At 33.5% G+C, this 24,399-nt stretch overlaps 3 protein-coding genes across 3 annotated transcripts; 1 reads left to right on the plus strand and 2 right to left on the minus strand.

Annotated features, from left to right (window-relative positions):
- Positions 1-1,620: 1,620 nt before the first annotated feature.
- On the minus strand, positions 1,621-3,409 carry LOC108216197 (peptide methionine sulfoxide reductase A3). The gene is made up of 2 exons (XM_017388890.2): positions 2,981-3,409; positions 1,621-2,047 (listed from the first exon to the last, which is right to left on the minus strand). The coding sequence occupies exons 1-2, from the start codon at positions 3,395-3,397 to the stop codon at positions 1,796-1,798; spliced, it is 669 nt and encodes a 222-aa protein (XP_017244379.1). The 5' UTR covers positions 3,398-3,409; the 3' UTR covers positions 1,621-1,795.
- A 3,048-nt stretch (positions 3,410-6,457) lies between these two features.
- Positions 6,458-8,051, plus strand: LOC108218174 (flavanone 3-dioxygenase 3). Its single transcript, XM_017391092.2, has 3 exons — positions 6,458-6,888; positions 6,980-7,227; positions 7,376-8,051. Exons 1-3 carry the CDS (start codon positions 6,499-6,501, stop codon positions 7,947-7,949), a joined length of 1,212 nt encoding a protein of 403 aa, XP_017246581.1. The 5' UTR covers positions 6,458-6,498; the 3' UTR covers positions 7,950-8,051.
- A 1,485-nt stretch (positions 8,052-9,536) lies between these two features.
- On the minus strand, positions 9,537-10,636 carry LOC108216172 (ethylene-responsive transcription factor 2). The gene has a single exon (XM_017388862.2). The coding sequence runs from the start codon at positions 10,517-10,519 to the stop codon at positions 9,779-9,781; it is 741 nt and encodes a 246-aa protein (XP_017244351.1). The 5' UTR covers positions 10,520-10,636; the 3' UTR covers positions 9,537-9,778.
- Positions 10,637-24,399: the final 13,763 nt, after the last annotated feature.

A 24,399-nucleotide genomic window follows, 5' to 3' on the forward strand; every position in this document is an offset into this window, starting at 1 on the left:
ATTTTGCATTTGTCATTCTTATATGTATTAATATCTACAAAAAATCACTTTTTTTTCCAGTGAGATGGACTTGCTGTCTATGCCTAGTAATGCTGGCAGCTTAAAATTATCAGTGGCCGTTGTTTCTTCTAAGCAGTAAGGTGAAACTTTCTCCATGTGGCCTTCATGTTTCTTATAACTTCAAATGTTGCTTCCTCTGTTTATTGTCCATTTTATGTACAGATCTTGTTGGCGATTGATTTAGCCTTGGATTGCAAGGATAATCAGGAAGATCTTTGGAATAGAATATGCAGGGATGAATACATGGCATATGTTGTACAAGAGTACAACTACAGTATTGAAAAAAAATTGTATTCTTTGGTTGAGAGCTTGTAATATATTTGTTATTTGTTATGATTATTTACGGTTGTGGTTTGTTATATATAGTATCCGATCAAAGTGTTTTTCAGGTGTATTGTGTATATAAGACACCAAGTTAAGGTTATCAATAAAACAGAAAAAGCATTTTTTTTTAAAAAAAAAACTATAAGCGTCAGCATTCCTGTTAACCGACGTAATAGGTCTACACCTACAGCGTTGGCATTTTAGACAATCGACGCTTATTCCTATATCTATAGCATCGGCAGTTTAGGTAACCGACGCTTATGGCCACACCTATAGCATCGGTGTTTTAGGTAACGATGCTTATGACCATACCAATAGCGTCGGTGATTAATGTAACCGACGCTTATGCCTATACCGGTAGCGTCGGCATCTCAGAATACGGACGCTTATGACTATTTTAAGCGTCGCCTCAATAACCGACGTAATAAATACATATTTTTATTGTCGCCTGCATATACTACGCCACTTGACCGATGTTAAAACTATGTTTTGACCGACGCTATAGGCCATTTTTGTACTAGTGTTACCTGAGTTCAATAGAAGGCAGATATTATTCATAGACACTGAATTGGTATAAATATAAAAGAAATGATATTATTTCTTGTACCCCTGTATTTGGTTGGGAATAATGGAATGGAATGATAAAATCAAATAAAAATAGCATATGCAGGAGGAAAGTTTTAGAAAAATTGAGGGAGTGTAAATTTATTATGATGAGATACGTAAAGAAATTGAGTATCGTAAGGAACGGAGCATTACTTTTCAAATTTGGGGTGTAATCTCTAGTATAGGGAGTAAGGAATGTTATGGAGGAAGAAATAAAATTTATAAACATTTGCTCATAACATAGTTCAAATTTCATTTCATCCCTTCCATATTATTTCACACCAACCAAACACAACATAGGTTGTGTGTTCACTTAGATGGAATGAAAATTTCTAAAGAAGTTCTATGGAGATGGAAGAAAGTATGAAAAAATAATGATTAAAAATGAGTGAGTCTAAATTTTTTATGATGAAGATCGTAGAGAAATATGATGAAGTTGAACAAGTATTCTTTCCAAAACGTTTGGGTTAGATTTCTACTCCAAATTGTTTGGAATGGAATGACTAAACGAATGCAAATTTATAGACATTTTCTATCAACGCCCTCAATTTCGAATATAAATTTCATTCCATCCATGTGAACGCAACTTTATATACTAAACATATTATACAAAGATGACAAGGCTCCACATAACACAACAATTTTTAGTAGAGAAATTAAGATCCACCATTCATACATGTTAATAACAAACTGACATAAAGAGTAGACTATAAACAATCACTTATTCTTGGCCATAAACCTCTCAACCATAAATTTCAAAGTACTAGTAATGCCAATTCATGTTACTACAGTACATATGTCCAACTTAGCCATAGCACCTAATTGGGTCATTGCATCCTTTCTCAGCAGATTGTTTGGAACCAGATCTACCCCCCTTCGCAAGGTATTGTTGATGATACTCCTCTGCCCGGTAAAACTTTTTGGCAGGCAAGATCTCAGTCACAATTTTCCTATTCAATAGCTTCTCTTGTCGCTCCAAAGACTCCAGTGCTTCCTTCTCCTGCTCAGGACTGTAGTAGTATATTCCTGATCGGTATTGTGTCCCCACATCATTACCCTGTAAAATAAGAGAGCCGTCAGAATACATGCCATTACCAAGAAATAATTATCAATGTTGGATAATCGAGTCACCATTCTCGTTCCAAAATCGCAAGTGTGAGGGGAGCAATTTGCACCTATAAATTCTCAGACAATTCTAGAGAGTGTTCATGCATATGTAACCGGAAAAAATACAATAACCAGATTTGGCTCTTCAATAGTAAGCCATTTACAATTTGGACTCCAAATAGGGGCATAGCCGCATAGGGAGATCCAAATGTCATCTTTTAGTGCCTGCGCTAAATCCTTATTATCCCTTTAAGAAGTGCTTACAATCAACCTACTACCACTACATATATTACAGGAAACTAATGAGTAAACTTAATCAAGGCGTAATTTGCGCACCACAGGCAGACTTAAACATTACTGCTCTCCAACTCGATGAATCTACTGCATATTAATTTACCATGTATATAACTAACCAGGAAAACTACAGGTTTTATATCGAAGTGCCCAACGTTCTCGCAAAAACTATCATGCGACTACCCGATCTCCACGATGACTCATTTTAGCCACTAGAATCACTATATATACCACTATGTTAAATCCTGAAAAATAATTAAAGGAAAACTTAATGAAATCCTAAGCAGATGATGTGTGAGCTACATGGATTACAAAGAAGAACCAGAAGTGATAAATACAAAGAAATATTAAAAGATTGTAGCAAACACATCTATCTGTTTGTAACTTCTTCAATAATATTTTTTCAAGATATAACGGAGTAATATATACGGTGATTATAGTGGCTTAAATGAGTCCTTGTGCCCGAAAAACTACATTGCAGCAGCATATATCACAAATCCTAGCCCATAACATGTATCATACATATAACTACACAATCAATCTAGCATAAATAAATTCAAATAGTCTGGACTGAGACTCGAACCCTCACCTGACGATTAAGCGTGGTAGGATCATGCCTAGACCAAAACAGATCAAGCAGCTTACCAAACTGACACTCAGCAAGGTCATATTGAACCCTAACAACCTCAGAGTGCTTAGTAGTGCCAGAACAAACATGACTATAAGTTGGGTTATGAAGAAGACCCTGAGAATAGCCCACTTCAGTTTTGGTAACACCAGGCACTCTCTGAAACGCTAATTCCACGCCCCAGAAGCAGCCGGCTCCGAATTGGGCGAATTGTTGACCCGGATTGGGGGTATCGGTGTCTGGACCCTGGGCAATTGAGGAGTCGGAGCTATCCATGGATTTTGAACCGAAACCTAGCTTTTCGAGCACGTTCATATTTGGGGGAGAATATGAGACGCAGAGTAATCCTAAAGCGAAAAGGACGGTCTTTTTATTCATGTTTATTTGTGATTTATTTTTATACGTAAACACGTTCGAAAATAGTTGTGTCAAACTCAATAGGGAAAAAAAGAATTTTTTTTTTTTCTTTTTTGTCAAAAAAAAATATTTTGATTAATGAGAATAAAATAAAGGCGATACAACTAGATTGAAAACAAATAACATACTAAAAATAATAAGTTGTCTTGTTGCCGATCATTTAACATATTGAATTTTAAAATTTTTAAAACTAAGAAATGAACACAAACATATTTCAAGCGATCCAAACTGCACTCCTAAAAAGGAACAACATTACAATTAATCTTATCACATAAAAGTTATTATTAGACCGGTGTTCAGCATAAAGTGAGATAGGAGGACCCGGCATCCCAGCTATCTATCTGCCGGATACCAGTAATAGACAATGGCGGAAGTATAAACCCCCAAAGGATGAACAATTTTTTATTGTGAAAACTGAGCTCTTGCAATAATTATCATCGGGTCAGATTTGACGCGGTTAGTGATCCCAAAAACATCAATAGAATCATTCTCAACGGATCCAACATTGATTAAATTCAAACATAACTAAGCAAAATATAATGAAATACTCCAAAAGGAGATACAAAACAACCACTCCAAAATGAGAGACGCACGAACAACCAAAAAATTGGGTTTGATTAAAAGAAAATCAATGAAAATATAGGGAAATAAAAGGATTAGGACTTTCCGCTATAGAGAAACAAGTGAAAGCCCTCCTCTGCTGAAAAGCCCCTCAACTAACTTGAAAAATGACAAAGATAAAGAATGGAAGGCAGTTTTTCAAACCCTAATTTTTGAAAATAATAAATAATACGAAACTCATTCAACTCAATATAACACACACAAAAAGGAATGTTAGTAATGAACAATTAAATTTTCCAATAAAATTTAGCTTCCATAATTCATGTTATTTTCTCTCCATGGTGAGGTCTGTTTTCACTTATTGATGGTAAGCGGGGTCTTGATATGGTGAAGATATTTTGTATGAAAACACATTCTGGTATATAGTTCAAACAATAGCTCAATCGGGATAATGATAAAAAAAGTATCACTGATTCAACAGTCGACTCTTTTCAATACAGTTCAAATGTTTAAATCGTACCACAAAAGTATTTGGCCGACGTAAGTAAAATGTAAAGGGAACAGGATACCACTGGACTTGCACAAACATAGAACCTTGAACTGCTTCATAAAACATAAAACCTTGTCCATCAGTACATTGCGAGTACGTATGCAAGCCCAGATTGCATTTACTCAAGCAAAGCCATCCCCGGCAATCCGCCACACTCTATCAACTTGTTCCTATATTTGCAAATTGCAAGCTCCAAGTCAATATTATACACTTGATATCATTTATACGGATATTGTACAAGTTGCGAATATAATAGTACTATTAAGAGTTGCATTGAAAGTAGTCCAGAAATATAAAGTTGAAACTAACGACTACAAATCAGTCGATTAATCGATAGTATACGATTTGATCAAAATCAGATCAAAATTTGGTTAATATAAAAATCGGTTAATATTTGTGAATCACAATGTTTATATAAAATTATGTCGGTCTTAAAATTTTCAATTTATCAAATTCCAGCTTACAAATGTCTTGTAACTTGGTTACCGAAATAATACAACAAGAAAGGTACATGTAACATCTGGTAATGGGAGGGGATATGATTAATCACCAGGGGCGGAACTAGGGGGGGCAGAGGGGGACTTGAGCCCCGGCTAGAACAAAAAAATTTAATAATTTTTTTTTTTTAGTCATAGATATATTATAAAATAAAGAAAAGAAAATTTTTGAGCCCCGGATAATTTTTTGAGCCCCGGAGATACCTTATAACACATAATTCAGGGCACTTAGATTGTGTCCAGGAGATACCTTATAACACATCCTAAGTCATAATTTAGGGTATTTGATGAAAAATGTTGATCCAACAAGTCCTAGTGATGCCTTATATCATTAGGACAACCTCTTTCGACCTTATTTATAAGGCACCTCTCTCTCCTTGCTCTATACTATATTTTCTACTCCCTCCGTCCCTTTTTATCTGTCCATTTTGGAAAAAAATACACATACCAAGGAATAATTGATTGTATAAACTTTTTCATTAAATACCTCTAATTAATATCTTGAAAATGGTGGAATACCCCTACTTTATGTCTTGAAAACATGAATTCAACCAATTTTTAAATAAGTCAAGCCTTGAAAATTGAAATTATGGAGATATATTTGAAAAACTATCATTAAATTAGTTTTGAAAGTATAAGTGGACAGATAAATAGGGACAAATTTTTACTTCCAAAGTGGACAGATAAATAGGGACGGACGGAGTAATAAATTTTTATGCACACTCTCCTTTTCCTCTCTACTTTGGACTTACTCGTAGTCTAAAGACAGATTAACAAATACTCCCTTCATCCCAATTTAGATGAGATTTTTACTCATTTCACGTATATTAAAGAGTATCAAAAGAGTGTTCTTTTTTCGGAATAAAATTTTTTCTCAAACGGATCATCTAATTTGGGATGGAGGGAGTACATACAAAAAGATACACTCATAAGTCATACGCACTCACTTGACAATCCCCTAGCTCAAAATCTCACTACTATATATTCATTCAGCCGCAAACCCACGACAACTTACTCAGCTGCGCTTTCGAATTTGAGCCCCCCTGGAATTTAGTCCTGGTTCCGCCGCTGTTAATCACCCTGAACAAATCGAATAGTTGCGGCCGATTTCTTAATTACCAGTTGAAACTCGAAACACATTCATGGACAGAGAAAAATAAATAACAGGTCAAACTCTAACCAATTCTGTTGAAGAGTAAAATGTTAAATACTCCCACTGGGTGCTTAAAAAGGTGGTATTTGGATTTATGAAACTAGACAGAGTCCATGTCTAAATAACTTAACATGGATTCATCCACTTGGATGCTGCAATAGATTTTGTATTCAATCTGAAAAGGTGCTACGTAGGATGTTAAGGAACATAACATATCTAAGATGCACTACATTTATTACCTCGAAACAGCAAAGCTTGTTTTCTAGCCCCTGTTTTAAGTTTCAACGTTCTCAGGGACTAAATGCAGAGTACAAAACTCACCCCCATGTTACAGCGCTTGTCACCCTACGTATATTTGCCAGGAGCTGCTATGCTATTTATACGAGTGTGCTTGGAATCAGTTTTGTTCATTGCAATTCATTTTTTTGTGTGTTTTGAGTGCCTTTTGAGGTTGATCATGGAGAGAGATGAGAGTTCTTCGGAGTCTTTTCCAATGGGAGAAACAGCGCAGGAAAAGGCATTCTCACATGTACCGCAGTGCTATACCATTTCAACTTCACAGAGGCCAGGCCTGAATCCGGAGACTGGAATCGTGCCTGTTGTCGATTGGGCTGCGCTCAGTAGTCCTGATCGACGCTCTGATGCCATCAATGAGATTAAAAATGCTTGTTCTCGCTCTGGCTGTTTTCAAGTAAGTCAAAAACCCTGAGTTCTGTTTCGGTTTGTAAGTTGTTATTCATGCAAAATTTAAGTACTTTTTCACTTAAAATTTTTACTGTCAGATTATCAATCACGGGATAAGTCAATCTGTACTTGATGGAGCTCTTGAAACGGCCTTCAATTTCTTTAAGCTGCCAACAAAGGAGAAGGCGAAGTTCATGTCCAACGACGTCCACAAGCCTGTCAGATACGGGACCAGCTTGAAAGATGGCCAAGACAAGCTCCAGTACTGGAGAGTTTTCCTTAAACATTATGCCAATCCTCTAAACCAATGGATTCAGCAATGGCCTACTAATCCCCCTGAATACAGGTTTTTTCTTTTTTCATTTTTCCAGGTCTCCCTAACTGTATAATTGCACATGAGCACAAGTGATGAGTATTCTAGTCGAATAAGGAACGTGTCACAATTATTCTGTTTTTATTTTTTCACTAACAAGTTTGAAAAAACATGGTTACAGAGAACAGATGGGGACATTCGCCACAGAGGTGAACAAAATAGCCGCTGAACTGATGAAAGCAATAACAGAGAGCTTGGGTCTTGGCCCAACATACCTGACTCACAAAATGGAAAATGGAATGCAAGTCATGGTCATCAACTGTTACCCACCGTGCCCCGAGCCCACCCTCTCTCTAGGCCTGCCACCGCACTCTGATTACAGCTGCTTCACCATTGTGCTACATAGCTCCCAAGGCCTTGAAATCCTGGACAAGAGCGATGACACATGGAAAGTTGTGCCAGACCTTCACAGTGCCCTGATGGTACATGTAGGTGACCACATTGAGGTTCTAAGCAATGGCATTTACAAGAGCATGGTACACAGAGTTGCCCTTAATCGCGATGAGACAAGGATTTCCATTGCTTCGTTGCATAGCTTAGGCATGAATGAGAAGATGGAAACTGCAAAAGAGCTGATAGATGACGAACATCCCAAAGGCTACAGGGAAAGCAGCATGATGGATTTTCTCAACTTTCTCTCCAAGAGAGACATTTCAGAGGGAAGCTTCATTGAGACACTGAAAATAAAGAATTAAGTTAAGGAGTAATGCATGTTTAAGTTCACTTGTTCTGTTTATTTGTTTGTTTTCTTTCTGTTGTATCTGTCTGTTTGATTTCACCTTGTGCCACTTTCAATGTTTCACATCGTTCCATTTCAAATGTAACTTTTCTTGTTAATTTGTGAATTTTGAATTGTATACTATCATGGTATACCCTATTAACTTAGAGTTTGTACCTCGAAAATCAGTACATGCATATTTTTGCTGTGCTCTGCAACTGCAAGGTAAGTGTATTGGTGAACTAGGAACTAAAACACATGAGGAATATTGCAAAGTACTCTATTTGGATTGTCATGTTTAGAGAAATGACTCAACTAATGGTCTTGAGTTGTGAATTGAAGCATGAACTACTGTCTTCTGTAATCATCTGAACTGGCCCGACCAAAGCTTATATCTGGATAAGGATAAAAGACATGTGGATAGTGGTTACATAGACCGGGTTGGAGAGTATGACATTCTCTTATCTTTGTCGACGCCATGATAGCATTGGAGTTGTCTTATGCCACATTGATTATGAAATTATACATGAGTCACAAAAAATCTTGGTGCTGAGACAACAAGGTTTTTGATTACCGGACAACTCAAACTTGGCATTCTTTGGACTTTGGAGTCAATGTTATAGCTCTTTCTGAAAACCCCTAAACTGATCTGCCATAGTAAACTGCAACCCTGCAAGCACCTGCGTGTCACTTAGTTCTGTTTTCTGAGATGATATAACCAAGGAAGGATACTTGATCTGGTGAAATAAGCTCCTGTTATTCACGATCATCCTAATTAATTCTTGCCGTCCCAAGTTCTAGATTCAACTCTAGCTCACCCCGAAATTTGTTAGAAAAAAATACTTGACGCACCCCAAAGCAAAAGATATGGTATTCATAACATCTAGTGACCCGTGCAATTATACCTTCAACTCCTCCAGGACACCCCAAAGCAAAAGATATCTGCAGGGACGGGCCCAAGGGCAGTCTGCAAGATCCTTGGCCCGACTGGATTTTTCAGATTTATGTACATAGAAGTCTACTGCAATTTTAGTAAGGCTGGAATTTTCAGTCTGCTGTTTACATATAACTCTGAAGCAGTTTAGCTAAACCTCAGCATCCTAGTTTAAATGTGCTCTGTGTTTTATTCACATTCCTTCACTTAAATAGCAAGAACAATTTTTTATTCGCAACTGCTAATGAAGAAAATCCTGACACCAGACACTCTCTTCCTGATAGACAACATGAAGCTCCAGTGCTCTGCAGTGGAAATCGAAACTAGCCCAACAAAATGATACAACACATAAGATATAATTCAATACAGATTTCTCACTACACTGATATACGGTACAGAAAAGAAAACTTTATAAACTATTTAATTTTCATAATCTCGAACTCTACATCACTTAGTATATAAAACTCTGCTGGAACGGAAGCAAAATTGTATAGCTGATTTTATAAGCTCGTTAATTTAATTTTCACAATCTCGAATGCTACGTCACATATAAAAGATCTCAGTTTTAAAATCAATTGGAGACTCCCAAAAGAGATGCTCTACCGACTTATGTTCACTCAATAGACAGGGGACAAGAAAATTTAGCTTGATTTGGACATGGTTCCATTTTCAATACTTTGTACCTAAATCGGTAATTAAACAATCATAATGCGAAGTGATCTCACTGATGATCTATCAAAACAGTAAGCACAGATATTGTCTCATCGCGCGCTTTAGCCACGCTCCCTCACTTTCATAGCAACTGACATTACAAACCAATTGCACATAATCATTCATTTCTATTTACACAACCAAACAAGCCCTGCATTCATCTAGCTAACCAGTAATTGTTCTCCAACTGGCATTTGTTTTACTGGGCACTCAATTGTGCACACATTGGCTCGGCTCTCCGCTTCCGGCTCGGCTTTCTCAGCCGTCAGCCCCTTCTTTCTGCGCTTAGGGGAGTCACTCCCCGAAGCCGTCGGCTCGGGGGAGGATCTCCTCTTGGCCGTGATCCTCACGGGGTCCGGCTCATTGGAGCCGGCTCGGTGCGGGAAATTTAACAACGCTTTCGAGCCACGCATCCTGTAAGCCGCTCGGTCATAAGCTAACGCGGCTTCCTCAGCCGTTTCGTAAGTTCCGAGCCACACTCTCGCGCCGTTCTTAGCCGGGTCTCTTATCTCCGCCGCGAATTTCCCCCATGGCCTCTGTCTTACACCCCTGTAGTGCCTTCCCTTGGACGCCGGTGAAGCCGGCGAAGCGGGGGAAGCCGGCTCCGTTTTAGCAACAGCTTGAGCCGAGGTAGTGGGAACCGAAATCGAAACAGGAGCCGAGTTCGTAACAACCGGCTTGCTTTCATCGGCTGGCTCAGGCTTAACAGCTTCACTAGCCGAGAAATTAAACGGCGTCCATCCAACACTAACCGCATCACGCAAGAAGTTGTAGATGACCATATCTTCAGAATCATCTTCTCGTAGTGGCAAATCACCCCATGAATCCGATGATAAGCATGTAATCAAGCTACTAAAACTCGAGCTTCGGTTATACAAAGCAGGCAAACATACCTCAGACATGTTTAACCGCTTAAATATACTGCAACAATTATCTGTAAAACTCGAACTTGTTTGTAGAGGAGAGAAATGAGAGAGGAGGATACACTAATGAAATGAATTCGAGGTTTGGTGAGTGAGGGGAGGAATTATATGTAGTGGAGTAGATACATGAACCTGAGTGTGCGCACGTGGAAACTGTATACTGGATTTTATTGTATTAAAATGTTGTGCATGATGTTTCATTGTAACTTCCCTTGGAGGCTGGAGCACACTAGTGGGCAAGTGGAAAATTTCGACCTTTTCTCACGTGCTTAATTATCTTTAGTGCCAATATAAAATTGTGACATGATGCTTTGATGTCACCCCGTTTTCGCGCTTAATCCGAATCCTTCCGAGTCCAATATTTGTGATTATCGATATTCGCTGTTTGAAATTTTAGACTAGCAAATGTTAACGCTATATACAGGAGAGGCATGTGCATTGATATAAATCTCATCTTATAATACTACACTCAGAAGAGAATCTGTTATAAATCTCTGAGGGGTCACAGATTTTCACGTAGATAGATACGCGGCATATAAAATTGGATAATGTTTTTGGGTACTTATGAAACTGCCATTGTTTTACAGCTACAAAACGAAACACACTTGCAGAGCATGGTTGCTAAATAAAACTTGTGTTATTCTCTGTTTTCTTTATCAAAATGGGCAGACGGCAGAAACAAATATAGAATTGATCAATTAATTATGGGACCGTTTGACTGAACTTATAATAAATGTTTCTTTGAAAAAAGGATGTATAAAAAAAGGATGTATAAGTTAGAAACAAGTTAATAATTATAAATGATTAAAATATTTAGGAAAGAAGTGAAACTCTGATAGAAAAACAAGTATTTATTTACATATATGATATAAGAGTAATTAGCACTTTGCACCCTTTAACTTTGGTCGTTTTTGCGATTTGGTCTCGAACTTTGAATTGCAGCAAAGTACATCCCATAACTTATAAATTTCAATCAGATTGTACCCATTTGACTAACTTCCGTCAAAAACTAACTATCAACATTAACGGCGGAAAATTTTAATTTTGTAATTAGCACTTTGCACCCATCAACTTTTGTCATTTTTTCGATTCGGTCTCATATTTTTATATGTCGGCAGAATGCAACCTCCAACATAAAAAAAAAATTAATCATTTTACAACCTTTTAACGAATTCCCATCAAATATTAACATTTAACATTAAATTTTAATTCTAACAGATAACGTTAGATATATTGGATATATCAATAATTAAACAATAATTATTTTTAATATTAACAGACAAATATGGAACAATCGAAAGGAAAAAAAGATATGTGAAGGTTGTGGATTTTGAACGAAAATAGGAGGTTGGTTCTGAAGAAAACAAAGCAGGGGAGGGGGTTTACTGCTTTTGTTAATAAAAAAACAAAGGGAATGGGAATGGTGTTTAATAATCTAAAACTAAACTGGTGAATTAAAGAACGGAGCTTCCAAACATATTATTAAACGCTAGCTTTTTTATAATTTTCTTAAATCACTACTTTGCAATTTAAATAATAAAATTAAAACACAATGATTTTGGAATCTTTGAGTATAAATTCCCACACAAATTGAAATTAAAGAACAAGATAAGAGAATGCAAAAAAGAAATCTTTATTAAAGTGAACAAGCGTTACAAATTTTACCCGTGCCATTTAACGTTAAATGTTGAATGTTTATGTTCACCGTCTGTACGCATTTTGAAACTCTTATAAAGTATAGTTTCATAACTTCTTTCTAATATTTTTTTTTCTTGAATAAAAATAAAACATCAAATTTTTATTCAGAGTTTTTTTGAAAAAAAGATATTATGGAACTATACTTTAAATGAGCGCTAAAAAGTGTGCCAAAAAGTAACGTAAAGAAAGGAGGGGGACAAAAGGAGTAATATTTGACAGGATTCATTAAAAGGTTGTAAAATGATCAAATATTTTATGTTAGGGGATGCATTCTGGCGATATATAAAAATATGAGGCCAAATCAAAAAACGACAAAAGTTGATGGGTGCAAAATGCTAATTACAAAATTCAAACTTTATGTCTTTAACATTGATCGTTAGTTTTTGACGGAAATTAGTCAAACGGGTGCAATCTGATTGAAATTCATAAGTTATGAGATGCACTTTGCTATAATTCAAAGTTGGAGACCAAATCGCAAAAACGACCAAAATTAATAGGTGCAAAGTGCTAATTACTCATGATATAAATATGAATAATAGTTCAGTAAAAAAAATCCGAAAAAATTGAAATACACAAAAGAAAAATGCCGAATGCTTATCTAATTTTGATCCGGTAACCGAATTTTAGTTCGACGTATTCGGTTAAACCAAATGTTTACCCGCACTACATAATCATGTTTATAATTGATTGGCAGATTGATGTTTTATAAAATTCTTTGTTTGTTTTTGAAACTACTATTTGTAAAATCAGAATCCTTCGCCTAGGAAAACGATAAAACAGTTAAAACTAGTGAAATTTTAAAATGCATCTGACTCTCACGTGGATCATTGCATGCTTTGCGATAGCGATCGACAATAGAATATGATGGTAGAAGGTACCCTCTCCCATCTCTCTGATGTCCAGTATCGACATATGATACACTCTTAACCGTTTGAGCTATCAACCGTGCTTAGTTATAGTTTAGACTTTAGAGTAATGACAATACCTTTTCTTTTCTTACTTAATCATCAACTGCTTCGTAATTATTATCAGTGTAGCACGTCCATTTTTGCTTAGTGCTCTATGTGCAAGCAGATATATGAACCCTTCGTTTATAGGACAACACATTATCAATCAGATCCGATTAACTAATTTTAGTCAATTTTGAAGAAGCTGCGGAAACCAACTTAAATGAGTATCGGTAGAAACAAGTTCATCATCAAATTAAAATTGCATTATCAAATGCTAAGAATTTTGTACAATACATAGAATAATTACAACAGATTTTTGTATCGGTGAATTTAATGTTAAAAAATCATGCAGGAATTTCGATTGCACGTGCTACCTAGCTGCGCGACCGAGCCAATAAATAACTGAACCGTCTCACATGTCTACAGTAACCCTATTTGTTTGCAGAACTGTTTAATTAGTTTTATAGTTTTAGTGCTTGATGATAGTGTTATCAGAAGAGTAGCGTGCCCTTCTGCACGTGTGTTCTTTTGATGATCATCCTTCTATAATCATGTAATTTTGGTTATTTTTTAAATTGATATTGGTAGAACAGTTTCATTCGAGGGGATAATCGATTCGAGCCATTCGAATTTTGAATCGATATCAATTTAAGTCAAATTTAATTGAGTTGATTTAACCCGACTCGTTTAGGCTTACATTATTATGTGTGAATAAAATATAAATAATCTTTATAAAGAATATCATGTTTTTTCTTAATCAGGCCATCTGTGTTATAAGTTACTCCCTCCATCCCTTTTAATTCTATACACTTTGCTTTTTTGAATGTCCCACTCAATTCTATACATTTCAAAACTTTCCTAATAGTAACCTTTTATAATATAAAAATCTCAACGACCCACTATTTTCATCTATTTTTTCAAATCTATTAATTAAATATTGATGGGTCCTGCCACTTTACCCACTTTTTTTTCTCTTTCCCACTACTTTATCTTACTTTATACACTTTTCTTAATCTCCGTGTCCAATCCAAACGTATATAACTCCGAGGGACGGAGGGAGTAGAAGTACTTATTCATACTGTTTGTGAAAAAAATTAGAAAGTATTTGTAAAAAGTTAAGAATGCAATCTTTTGTTTCACGACTTTTAATTCCTTCCCAAACATTTTAATTTATTTTTAACTTTCATTTTATTTTTTTATTTTTAAAAAAATTACTTATTTTAAACTCAGTTAAACGGTCCCGATAAGTAAACCACGAATGGCAGTGTCAAAGTAATTCAAAAGCCCTGTGGTTACCTCACCATGATCATTTGAACCGTACAGGATAGGATACAAAGCACCTGGCCTCAAAATTCCAGCATTAGTTTCGTGTCATCCCCCTCAGTCAGTTGAAATGTTGAATGATTCGAAATTCAACATATACGCTACTCGATTTAAGCACATGTGCTATTAAATAAATTGTCTTGTTGAATATAGAATGCGTATGCCTTCTTCTACCATACTCGTTTGTCGTCTTCAAAAACATTCCATTTGTATTTAAATCGGTTTCGACTTTGAGATAATGTGCCCTCTTGCCGAAAATACATCTAGTGATAATAATATTTTATATATTTATATTGGACAATGTTTAGACCAAAATTGTAATATTTCCTTTCGCTAGTTAGAAAAAAATAATTATCAGAGATGTATATAGTTATATTAATAACAACTTACATGTCAAAATATCTGGTGCACATCAGCCCCAGACACATATGTAGCACACAGTGCTTAAATATTTAGATACACCTTTGAAAAATGAAATTTTTTGTCAACATTCAACCTTTGACTATCGACGCTCAGTACATATAATTTGGTCTCTGAGTTTGACCAAAATTCAATTGACAGAAAATTGCAAACCCTTTAAACGATATCTTTTAATTGAGCAATATATCACCAACTTGAAGATTATAGTATCAAATTAAAACAATTTAATTCAACATTTAAGGTAGGTTATCCCTAAAGTGTACGAGGATAGACCCGATAATAACATAATTGTGTGGACTTCATTCTATAAAAATATAGGTACACAAACATTTTGGGATATGAGATCTGATTTCTGAAATAAACCGAAACATCTCTCAGCCTCTTGTTTTGCATAGTTCTTAAATCTCCAAAATTATTAAATCCTTGTTAACTAAAATCGTATAAAAAATAGTATTGAGATTCTTAAGCATTTTGAGGAAGTGCGGGTTTCTTTTGATCGTAGATCTGCAAATAGAGTAGCGCATATGTTAGATCAGGCTACTCATTCCATGTCAGGTCTTGTGGAGTGGGATCACACTGCTCCAGAATTTATTTGTAACCTCATTGATGAAGAAAGTTAATATATACAAGTACGTATTTTAAAAAAAAAAATCGTCCGTTAACAAAACCTAAACAAACACGATTCTCAGATCCATAAACTTTGTTAAAATCACTGAACTCTATTTGAATCATAATTTTATATCCATATTCAAGAGCTCATATAAAAAATGTCATGAGTATATTTTTAGGCTTATTAGAACGAAAGTAGCTAGGACTTTCTTCTCACAAGTCGTTTATATAAGCGGATATGATATGAATTCAATGAAGTAACTATTGTTTACATGAAGCTGTAGCTTCAACTTAATATAGAATTTTTAGATTTGCCCAAATAATTTATATTTAAATAAATCAATCTGTAAATTAAATGAAATAAAAATATTACATTTATTAATTCTCTTCATTTTCTCACTTACATGTCTGGATGAGAATTATAAATAATGTATATATATTTGATTTTATATTTAGCACCAAGTACGGTGTTATCATATCTGAAACCAAGTTTAATCTCAACTTGTCCCGAAAATTATGACAATGCTATTTTCGTCGTATTTTTATTTTCCGTAACCGAACAGAAGCCGTGATCATTTAGATTTCGCTCAAAATTTCACCTCATTAGAGCATCTTCAAGGTACTAAAACCATTAGCTAAATTATCTACATGACATCTAGTTGGCATCCAGTGGCACTATTTAGATATTATGTAAAAAGTTAAGTACTCCAACTATTACCTCTTAGCAAAAAAATATAAATAACTAAAATTGGGATAGCTAGATTTGTAAAATCTCTAAAGCTATTATGTATAATTTTAGATAATATAATTATAGATAACACTATTGGAATGAATCCAGAACTTCTTAGTTATAATTTTAGATGATTATCCATATACTCTCTCCGTCCCCCACAATTGTTTACATTGGAGGGGGACACGGAGACCAAGACAATGTATAAAAAAATGAGTAAAGTTAGATGAAAAATGGGTAAAGTGGTGGGACCTATCAATATTTAATAATAGATTTGAGATAGTGGAGGAAAGTAGTGGGTGTAATAGTAGTTTTTATTGTTAAATATGAGATAGTAGGGGAAGATAGTGGGTGTAATGATGAGAAAAACCTACTATTTATAGTAACGTAAAGAAATGAGAGGGATATCCCAAAATAATAACCGTAAATAAATGAGAGGGACAGAGGGAGTATCATTTTATAGCTAATAGCACTCTTGGAGTTGCTCTTATGAACTTTTTTTTTTTTTTTGACGAACAAATGATTTTATTAACGGATATCACTCATCGGAACTTAGCCGGGACAAACCCCCGAACTGTCAACCACAATCTGATTGTGAAACAAAAAACGAGCTAAACAAATAGCCGTTTTGTTTTCAGATCACTTAACACATAGAATATTTAAATTCTTTGATCTAAAAAGTAATACAATGACATATAGAGCAATCCAACTTACATCACCTATGAAACTGGTAGCATCACAATTGATCTTCACATAAGTATCATCTGTAGCCCAACGTTCAGAACTATCAGTTATATTGACTGATATTTGAGCAACAAAGACTCCCAAAATATGAACAAATTTTTGTTGTGAAAGGTGATTTTTTGCGATATCCACCATCATCCCAGAATCGATGCGAGTCTTACAGATCGCCTACAATATCGTATGAATCCTTTTTAGAAAATCCTCCGACAACGATACGAAAACACACACAAAACACAAAACATGACATACTAACATCTCAAAATATCGGCACGGTCTTGATAACAAGGTACATCTGTTGTGGTTGTGGACTATAAGACATACTTTAATTTAAATTAACCCAAATACTAAGAATTCACAAGCGTATTGAACTGATGATTGACTAATATTTGCCGACCTGCCTACTGCATAGTTCAAACAATTTAAATAATCACTTATGATTCATATTAAAATTATCTATTTAAGTGATTTTTATAAAATTTATAATAATTAATAAATAAATCTGCTATTCATTTAAACGATGATATTAACCTTTTTATGTAAAATAATAAGAAAAATTAAAAAGATACATCCCTCTAACTTCTAGTTTAAAATCAGTTTTTTATTATTTATAATATTATATTAATTATGAATTATTACATAAATAAATATCTTTTTATATTAAAATCTAAAATAATTAAATTTTGAAATGATTTTGATTTTGAAAGTCAGAATCAAACATGCTCATAGTCCTTCTCTAACAGCAAAAATAGAATTTAAAACTAGACTAACCCCGAAATCTACGCAACTTGGGATAGAAGAAGCACGGAGACAAAACAAAAAAAAACAGGTTCATTCCCCAAGATGAGTAAGCCGTAAAATCGGCTAACCCACTGCGAGCCAAAAATCAAACAAACCCCACGCAGGATTGGTTGGGCGGACCCAACAGAAATTGGGCCCGGAAAAAGATAAATATAGGGGGGAGCAAGAGGGGCACGATATGCCTAGTTGATACGAAAACGAAAGTTTCAACTTGACAACTTTAGTGTCCAGGACAAACCAACTAATGAAAGAGCCTGATCGTCACATATCCGTCGCCATTATTTTTATGTTCGGTACTTATCTCTTTCTAGCATAGGTGTATAAATCGGAAAATGAAATTAATCGGTTTATTTGCTTATTTATGATTTATCACAAATTCTTTTGATAAATAGGAGATTTTTAATGAAATCAAAGTTTGATCGATAAATTGATGAAATATTTTTAAAAATTTATCAAAAATTAAATGATGACTTTTTAATAAATTAAGGATATTTAGAACACTGCTTTGTAGCACAATTTGTTTTTATGTAGATATATAGATATATTATATGTAATGTATGTTGTAATATTGACGATTGATTATGACTATAAAAATAATTTTAAAATGTGAAGAGGTTTTGTTTTTCGGACAACTGGTTTAAGACGTTTATAGCTTAAACTGTACAACAATAGTATCAATTTACACGCTTTCAGTAAATATAGAGAATTTTTTAATGCAGTAAAAAGTAGGAATTAACGGCCGACAAATCATTTACATTCATATAATTAATAAAAAAATTATAATCGACAGATATTTACACAATTAACAAGTTCCTTACTGTGGAAACTGATACACAACCACCTCTGTAAACGTCAACCTATTATGAGTGGTGGAGGAATGAATGTCTTTACTGAATGGACAGTGAGAGTGAGAAAAGTAGTCCTCCAAATTACTTATATTCCAAGCACGAGAGACAGGATATTTAATTGATTGTGGAATTTTTCGTGAAAATCTGCAGGCTTGTGGAGGCGGAATTACGAAGGGATTAACTTAAAGCTGAAATCTTGATTGATATAAAAATTTAGCTATATGCTTTTTAAGAACTTCATGTTGTCTTTATTTAGGTAAAAGATTTAATGATGTTAAAATTCAAAATTTAAATATTTTTACGAAATTAAGTGAAGGCATAATCCAGGAAAAGGGATCGAAGCATAGAAATGCAGTAACGTTGAGAGATGGAAGGAACGTGGAAAATGGAAACTGATGGGGGAATTTTTGGTGGAAAAGTGAGACCGTGGAAAAATGATACAGTAGATGAACATGAATGGAAAATACGTAGTAGTAGTATGATTTTAAAGGGAATACAACGTCATAGTGCTGTGCCATGGTTCCATAAAACGACAAACAAGTTACTTGAGCCACTTTGCCCGCACGCACCCTCCGCTTTCCTTTCCCATTCCAACCTCGACGAGTTCAGGAAAAGTAATGCTACATACAAATATGCACTTCAAAAGATTTTGTGAATGATACATGACATCCTATATTATAATACCTGAGTCTACCACACTATCTAGTTAACCAATCAGAAAAGAGGAATTATTTTAAGATCAATCAGAAACTATTTCTAAATTTTAGACCAATAATAATCCTTATTCAACTTTCCTTCTACTAAATTTTAACCAAAGAGGAGCTATTTTAGGAGGCAATCAGAAAACTATTCCTAAATTTAGAGCAATGATAATCCTTATTCAACTTTCCTTCTGCTAAATTTTAACAAATATGTAGTTAACCAATCACAATAGAGGAGTTATTTTAAGAACCAATCAGAAAAAAAAGTTATTTTAGAACCATTCAGAATTTTTTCCTAAATTTTAGATCAATAATATCTCTTATTCTACTTTTTTTTAACTAAATTTTACACTTTCCTTCTACTAAGGGGCTGGTATTGTATTAGGATTTTTAATGACTTTTATTGACTTTTAAAATCTAGGTGTATTCAATTACAACTTTTAAATACTCTTTAAAAGTAAGGAGGTATTGTATCGGGATTTTTAAAAAGTCTTTCAAAGTTTGAGGTATTGAATTACAACTTTTAAAGAGTTATTAAAAGTTAGTTGTTATTCAATATATCAATGACTTTGGTGGAAAAATATAATTCATAGACTTTTAATGACTTTCTATGTAAAGTTGCATATATTTTTTCAGAAAATTGTCAGGCCATATTTGAAAAGATTTGACATGACTTTATCTTCCTTCAATTAACCGGTCGCTCCAACCTAGGGTTCATCACCTAAAAACCAAGGAGAGCTGATCACACCTAAAAACCAAGCAGAGCAGAAAAAACAGTGTGATCTGTGCGTGGATTTATCTACGGATGAGGGGGACCAGAAGTTGCAGTCTGATGCCAGATTCATGTTTGAAAATTCTACTGGAGATGCTGGTGCTGCACCAGATTTTTCGGAGGATGCTTATGAAATTCCTGACCCTGAATTTTATAATTTCGATGGCAACAAATCCCTTGAGAAATTTGAGATTGGTCAGGTCTGGGCTTTGTACTCTGATGAGGATGGCATGCCGAAGTACTATGGCCGGATAAAGAAGATTGATCTATTGCTACAGTGTAAATTGCATGTGGCGTGGCTCGGTGTTTGTTCAAAATCTATTGACATAATGCAGTGGAATGACAAAAAGATTCCAGTCACCTGTGGGAGATTTCAGCTTAGAAAGTGGAAACCGAGTGAATACACCAGCACTGCTCCCTTTTCTCATCAGGTAAGAGCAAGAGTAGAAACAAGAGGTAAGAAAGAAGAATATGTCATACTTCCTAGAAAAGGAGAGATTTGTGATTCACAATTAACATTATGTTTATAAATATGATTCAATAGAGTAAAGTTCTATGGAGACCACTTTTATTGGAGACCGTGGAGACCACTTATGTTCTGCAAGTGAAATATTGCATAAAAACATTGCAAAACGTATAGTTTTGCACATCATGTTGTACAAAATCATTATTTCACTTTAAAATCTTGAATATCATATAAGTTTCGCATGTAGAACATTACAAAATGTTATATTCTACAAAATATATTTAGTTTGCAGGACATTGTTCAACTTGCAGAACATACATTATATACCTATGAAACATAGATGATTTTCAACAATTTTAATGAATACATGATATTTGTTGAACATACTTCACAAAATAATGTATTTTATAGTGTTTTGATTGCAGAACATAAGTGGTCTCTACGGTCTCCAATAAAAGTGGTCTCCATAGAACTTTACTCAGTTTCAATAAACATTATTATAGTATATATAATACAGCAATAATATCTTGTACTCGATTTTGTAGTCGCCAGATTTGTGAACATACACCCAACTTGGGTATAGCAGAAGATCGAGAGGGTATAGCAAAAGTTCTAAACGGTTTCAGAAAGACTATTTATGATTTTAATAAAAGTCTATTAAAGTATTTCAAAATCATGAATTTGTAAAAAAAAGTCTGTTAAAGTTTTTAAAAGTCATTGTCTCGGGAGTCATGAATTGTTTTTGAAAATCTTAAGAAGTCAAAGAGAGTCATTTAAAGTCTATAAAATCCATTAAAGTCATCCTCCCAAAATTTGTCATTAAAAGTCATGATACAATACCAGCCCCTAAATTTTAACCAATATATAGTTAAACAATCACAAAAAAGAGCTATATTAGGAACCAATATGGCGTTAGCCAATCACAAAAAAGGAACTATTTTACGACTAATATATAATACTCCCTCTGGTCCTTTATATAAGGTACCTTGATTTTTTGCACATTATTTTAGGAGCTTTGACCACATATTTAAAATCAATATTTTCAAATTTTTCTTTTTCTAAATAAAAATATAACATATATATTATTATTCAGAAAAAAAAATTTTAAAAATATTAATTTTAAATATGTGGTTAGAGTTCTTAAAATAATGTGCAAAGAGTCAAGGTGCCTTATATAAAGGACCAGAGGGAGTATGACGATTAGAACGAGTTTTTAATTTACTTGATTGAAAAAATACAATCTCCTCGTTAACATGTAATACGTGTCGTACATGATTTTTTTTTTTTTAACGTAAAAACCCGCAGCCACTACCCTTTAATAATTTATATTATTTCATAAATAAGTTAAGTGCATAAAAATTTCCTAAAATATGACTACAAAGACTAATCATGCAAATAAAAATAAATTAATGCATAAAAATTAATTAAATTATGTAATTATAATTATAATAAATAATAGTGACTGATGTTAGAGTATCTCAAACGGCGTTGGCTATAATCGTTGGCTAAAAGCATCTCCAACCATGAAGACCCCTTAGCTAAAAGGTGAGTTGTCATATAAAAAATAAAAAATTTAGCCAACCACTTCAAAAGTTCACACTTCAACCATAGTGACCAGTTGTCTATAAATTTAGCCAACCTCCTATGGATGGCTAAATTTGTCGAACCTCTACAGACCTGTAAGAAATCTGTAGGTTAATTACACATCATTTATTACCATATTAAACTGATATATTCTACATATAACAATCTAAATATTAATAGCATGCTATTTTCAAATTATAGCCAACCAATGTAGCCAATACCATCGAAGTACAATGTCTTACAGGTTCAGCAAAATTTACATAATGCGCTACAGGTCCAATTTAGCCAACGATTATAGTCAACCCCATTGGAGATGCTCTAAATGAGAACTGTAAGACATTATGTAAAATTTGTTGAACCTGTAAGACATTTTGCTTCAATGATATTGGCTATATTGATTGACTATAATTTAAAAATAGTATGTGATTAATATTTTAGATTGTTAAAATAGAATATATCAGTTTCATATGGTAATAAATGATGTGCAATCTTCTTACAGATTTTTTACAGACCTGTAGAGGTTCGACAAATTTAGTTATCCATAGGAGGTTGGCTAAAATCATAAATAACAGCTGAGTATGGTTGGAGTATGAGTTTTTCGAGCTGTTGGCTAATTTTTTTTTTATTTTTAGTATGCGAACTCACCTTTTAGCTAAGGGTTTTCAATGGTTGGAGATGCTCTTGGGGATGCATTCATCGATCTGATCGAACTTAATCCGACATTACTTTATTCAATACGAGAAATTGGAAAAATTTATGATCCTGAAATTACTTGCCTTGCTCCGTCCCCATTCTCTAAGGAGTCATTTGTTAAATCTAGATAGTTGTTCAGGATGATTGGAAATCTAGATGATCAGTTAATATGAATTTCTGAATGAATCATGTTATTTGTTAACAATGATTTAAATCTATCTAAATGATGATAATTTTGAAATATGTTTTCGTAAATGATTAATGTCATATTTCTAGAAACCTTCCTTCGCTCTTAATTTATATTTATTAATATAAAAATTTATTCTCTCATGTTCATCCATCACTTTTTTCTCTATTTTTGTTTATATATTAAGAAAATTAAAAATAAAATCGAGAGTTTAAAGAATATTGGTAGAATTGACATGTTAAAAAATATAACAATTTTTTAATAACTATATATATTATATTATATTTGATGGCTAATTAAAAGATGCAATTACCAAAAATTTTTTTAATAAAAATCAATGATTTGCTATCAAAATGATCCGTATGGAAAAATGTGACATTGCTAACTGAATCCAGATAATTTAGATTTTAGGTCCGAAATCGGGAGTGGGATCGCATTCACTAATTTCTGAACAATGGTCGATCCTTATATAATATTTGATTAAAAAGAAAATATGATTTATTTTATATTTAATTTAATATAATATAATACGTGATACATAATTGATCAAATTCAGAGTATTTAAGAAATAATATTATTTTTTTAAAAGAATTATACATATATTATGTAATAAAATTGTATAAATGATATGAAATAATATATACTTGAATTTTTATATACAAATTTATTTTTATTTTATATAATTAACCGTTCGGTGCGTAGCACGAGTAAAATGCTAGTTAATTATAATATAATTACACAAATGATAGGTAACATTTATTTTGTGAGAGAATATTGTACCCACACTTTTGGAATACTCCCTCCGTCTCAATTTACATGTTCTTTTTACTTTTCGAATAATCAAATTAACTAATTTTTGATCAACTATTAAAAAATATTTATTTATTATTTTTTGAAATAGAAAGTTACATATTAAAATAGATTAGATTTACTTTTTGATGATATTTTTTTAAAAAAATTTGTGATCAATTTTTTTCAAAAAATGAATTAAAATTTATATATTTTATTCAATATATAAATTTATGTAATATTTATAATGAATATCATGTAATATTTATTTTTTATATTTAATATAGTGTACAATTTAAGTACTTAATGCACATATCACTAAAAATTAAATATCATTTGATATGTAAAATCATTTTGATTTGGGAATAGTTTAATTAAACAAAAATTTAAAAAACTGATCACATATCAATATGCAATCTTCTATGTATATTATAAATCCTGAACAGTGCCACGTCATCAATGCCACATATTTCAAAAAAAGTCCACCTCAATGCCACATATTTTAGATTTTGCCAAGTCATTATAATTTCCCTTATTTATTTAAGCA

This window comes from Daucus carota, chromosome 4 (genome assembly GCF_001625215.2).
Source record: "Daucus carota subsp. sativus chromosome 4, DH1 v3.0, whole genome shotgun sequence".
Taxonomy (NCBI): Eukaryota; Viridiplantae; Streptophyta; class Magnoliopsida; order Apiales; family Apiaceae; genus Daucus; species Daucus carota.

What these genes read in the sequence shown, in the direction of transcription:
- LOC108216197 (XM_017388890.2), bottom strand. Translation starts at nt 3,397, where the DNA reads ATGAATAAAAAGACCGTCCTTTTCGCTTTAGGATTACTCTGCGTCTCA. An exon ending in CTACCACGCTTAATCGTCAG is followed by an intron (nt 2,048 to 2,980) that starts GTGAGGGTTCGA and finishes CTTATTTTACAG; the next exon opens with GGTAATGATGTGGGGACACA.
- LOC108218174 (XM_017391092.2), top strand. Translation starts at nt 6,499, where the DNA reads ATGCAGAGTACAAAACTCACCCCCATGTTACAGCGCTTGTCACCCTAC. An exon ending in CTCGCTCTGGCTGTTTTCAA is followed by an intron (nt 6,889 to 6,979) that starts GTAAGTCAAAAA and finishes TTTTACTGTCAG; the next exon opens with ATTATCAATCACGGGATAAG. An exon ending in ACTAATCCCCCTGAATACAG is followed by an intron (nt 7,228 to 7,375) that starts GTTTTTTCTTTT and finishes ACATGGTTACAG; the next exon opens with AGAACAGATGGGGACATTCG.
- LOC108216172 (XM_017388862.2), bottom strand. Translation starts at nt 10,519, where the DNA reads ATGTCTGAGGTATGTTTGCCTGCTTTGTATAACCGAAGCTCGAGTTTT.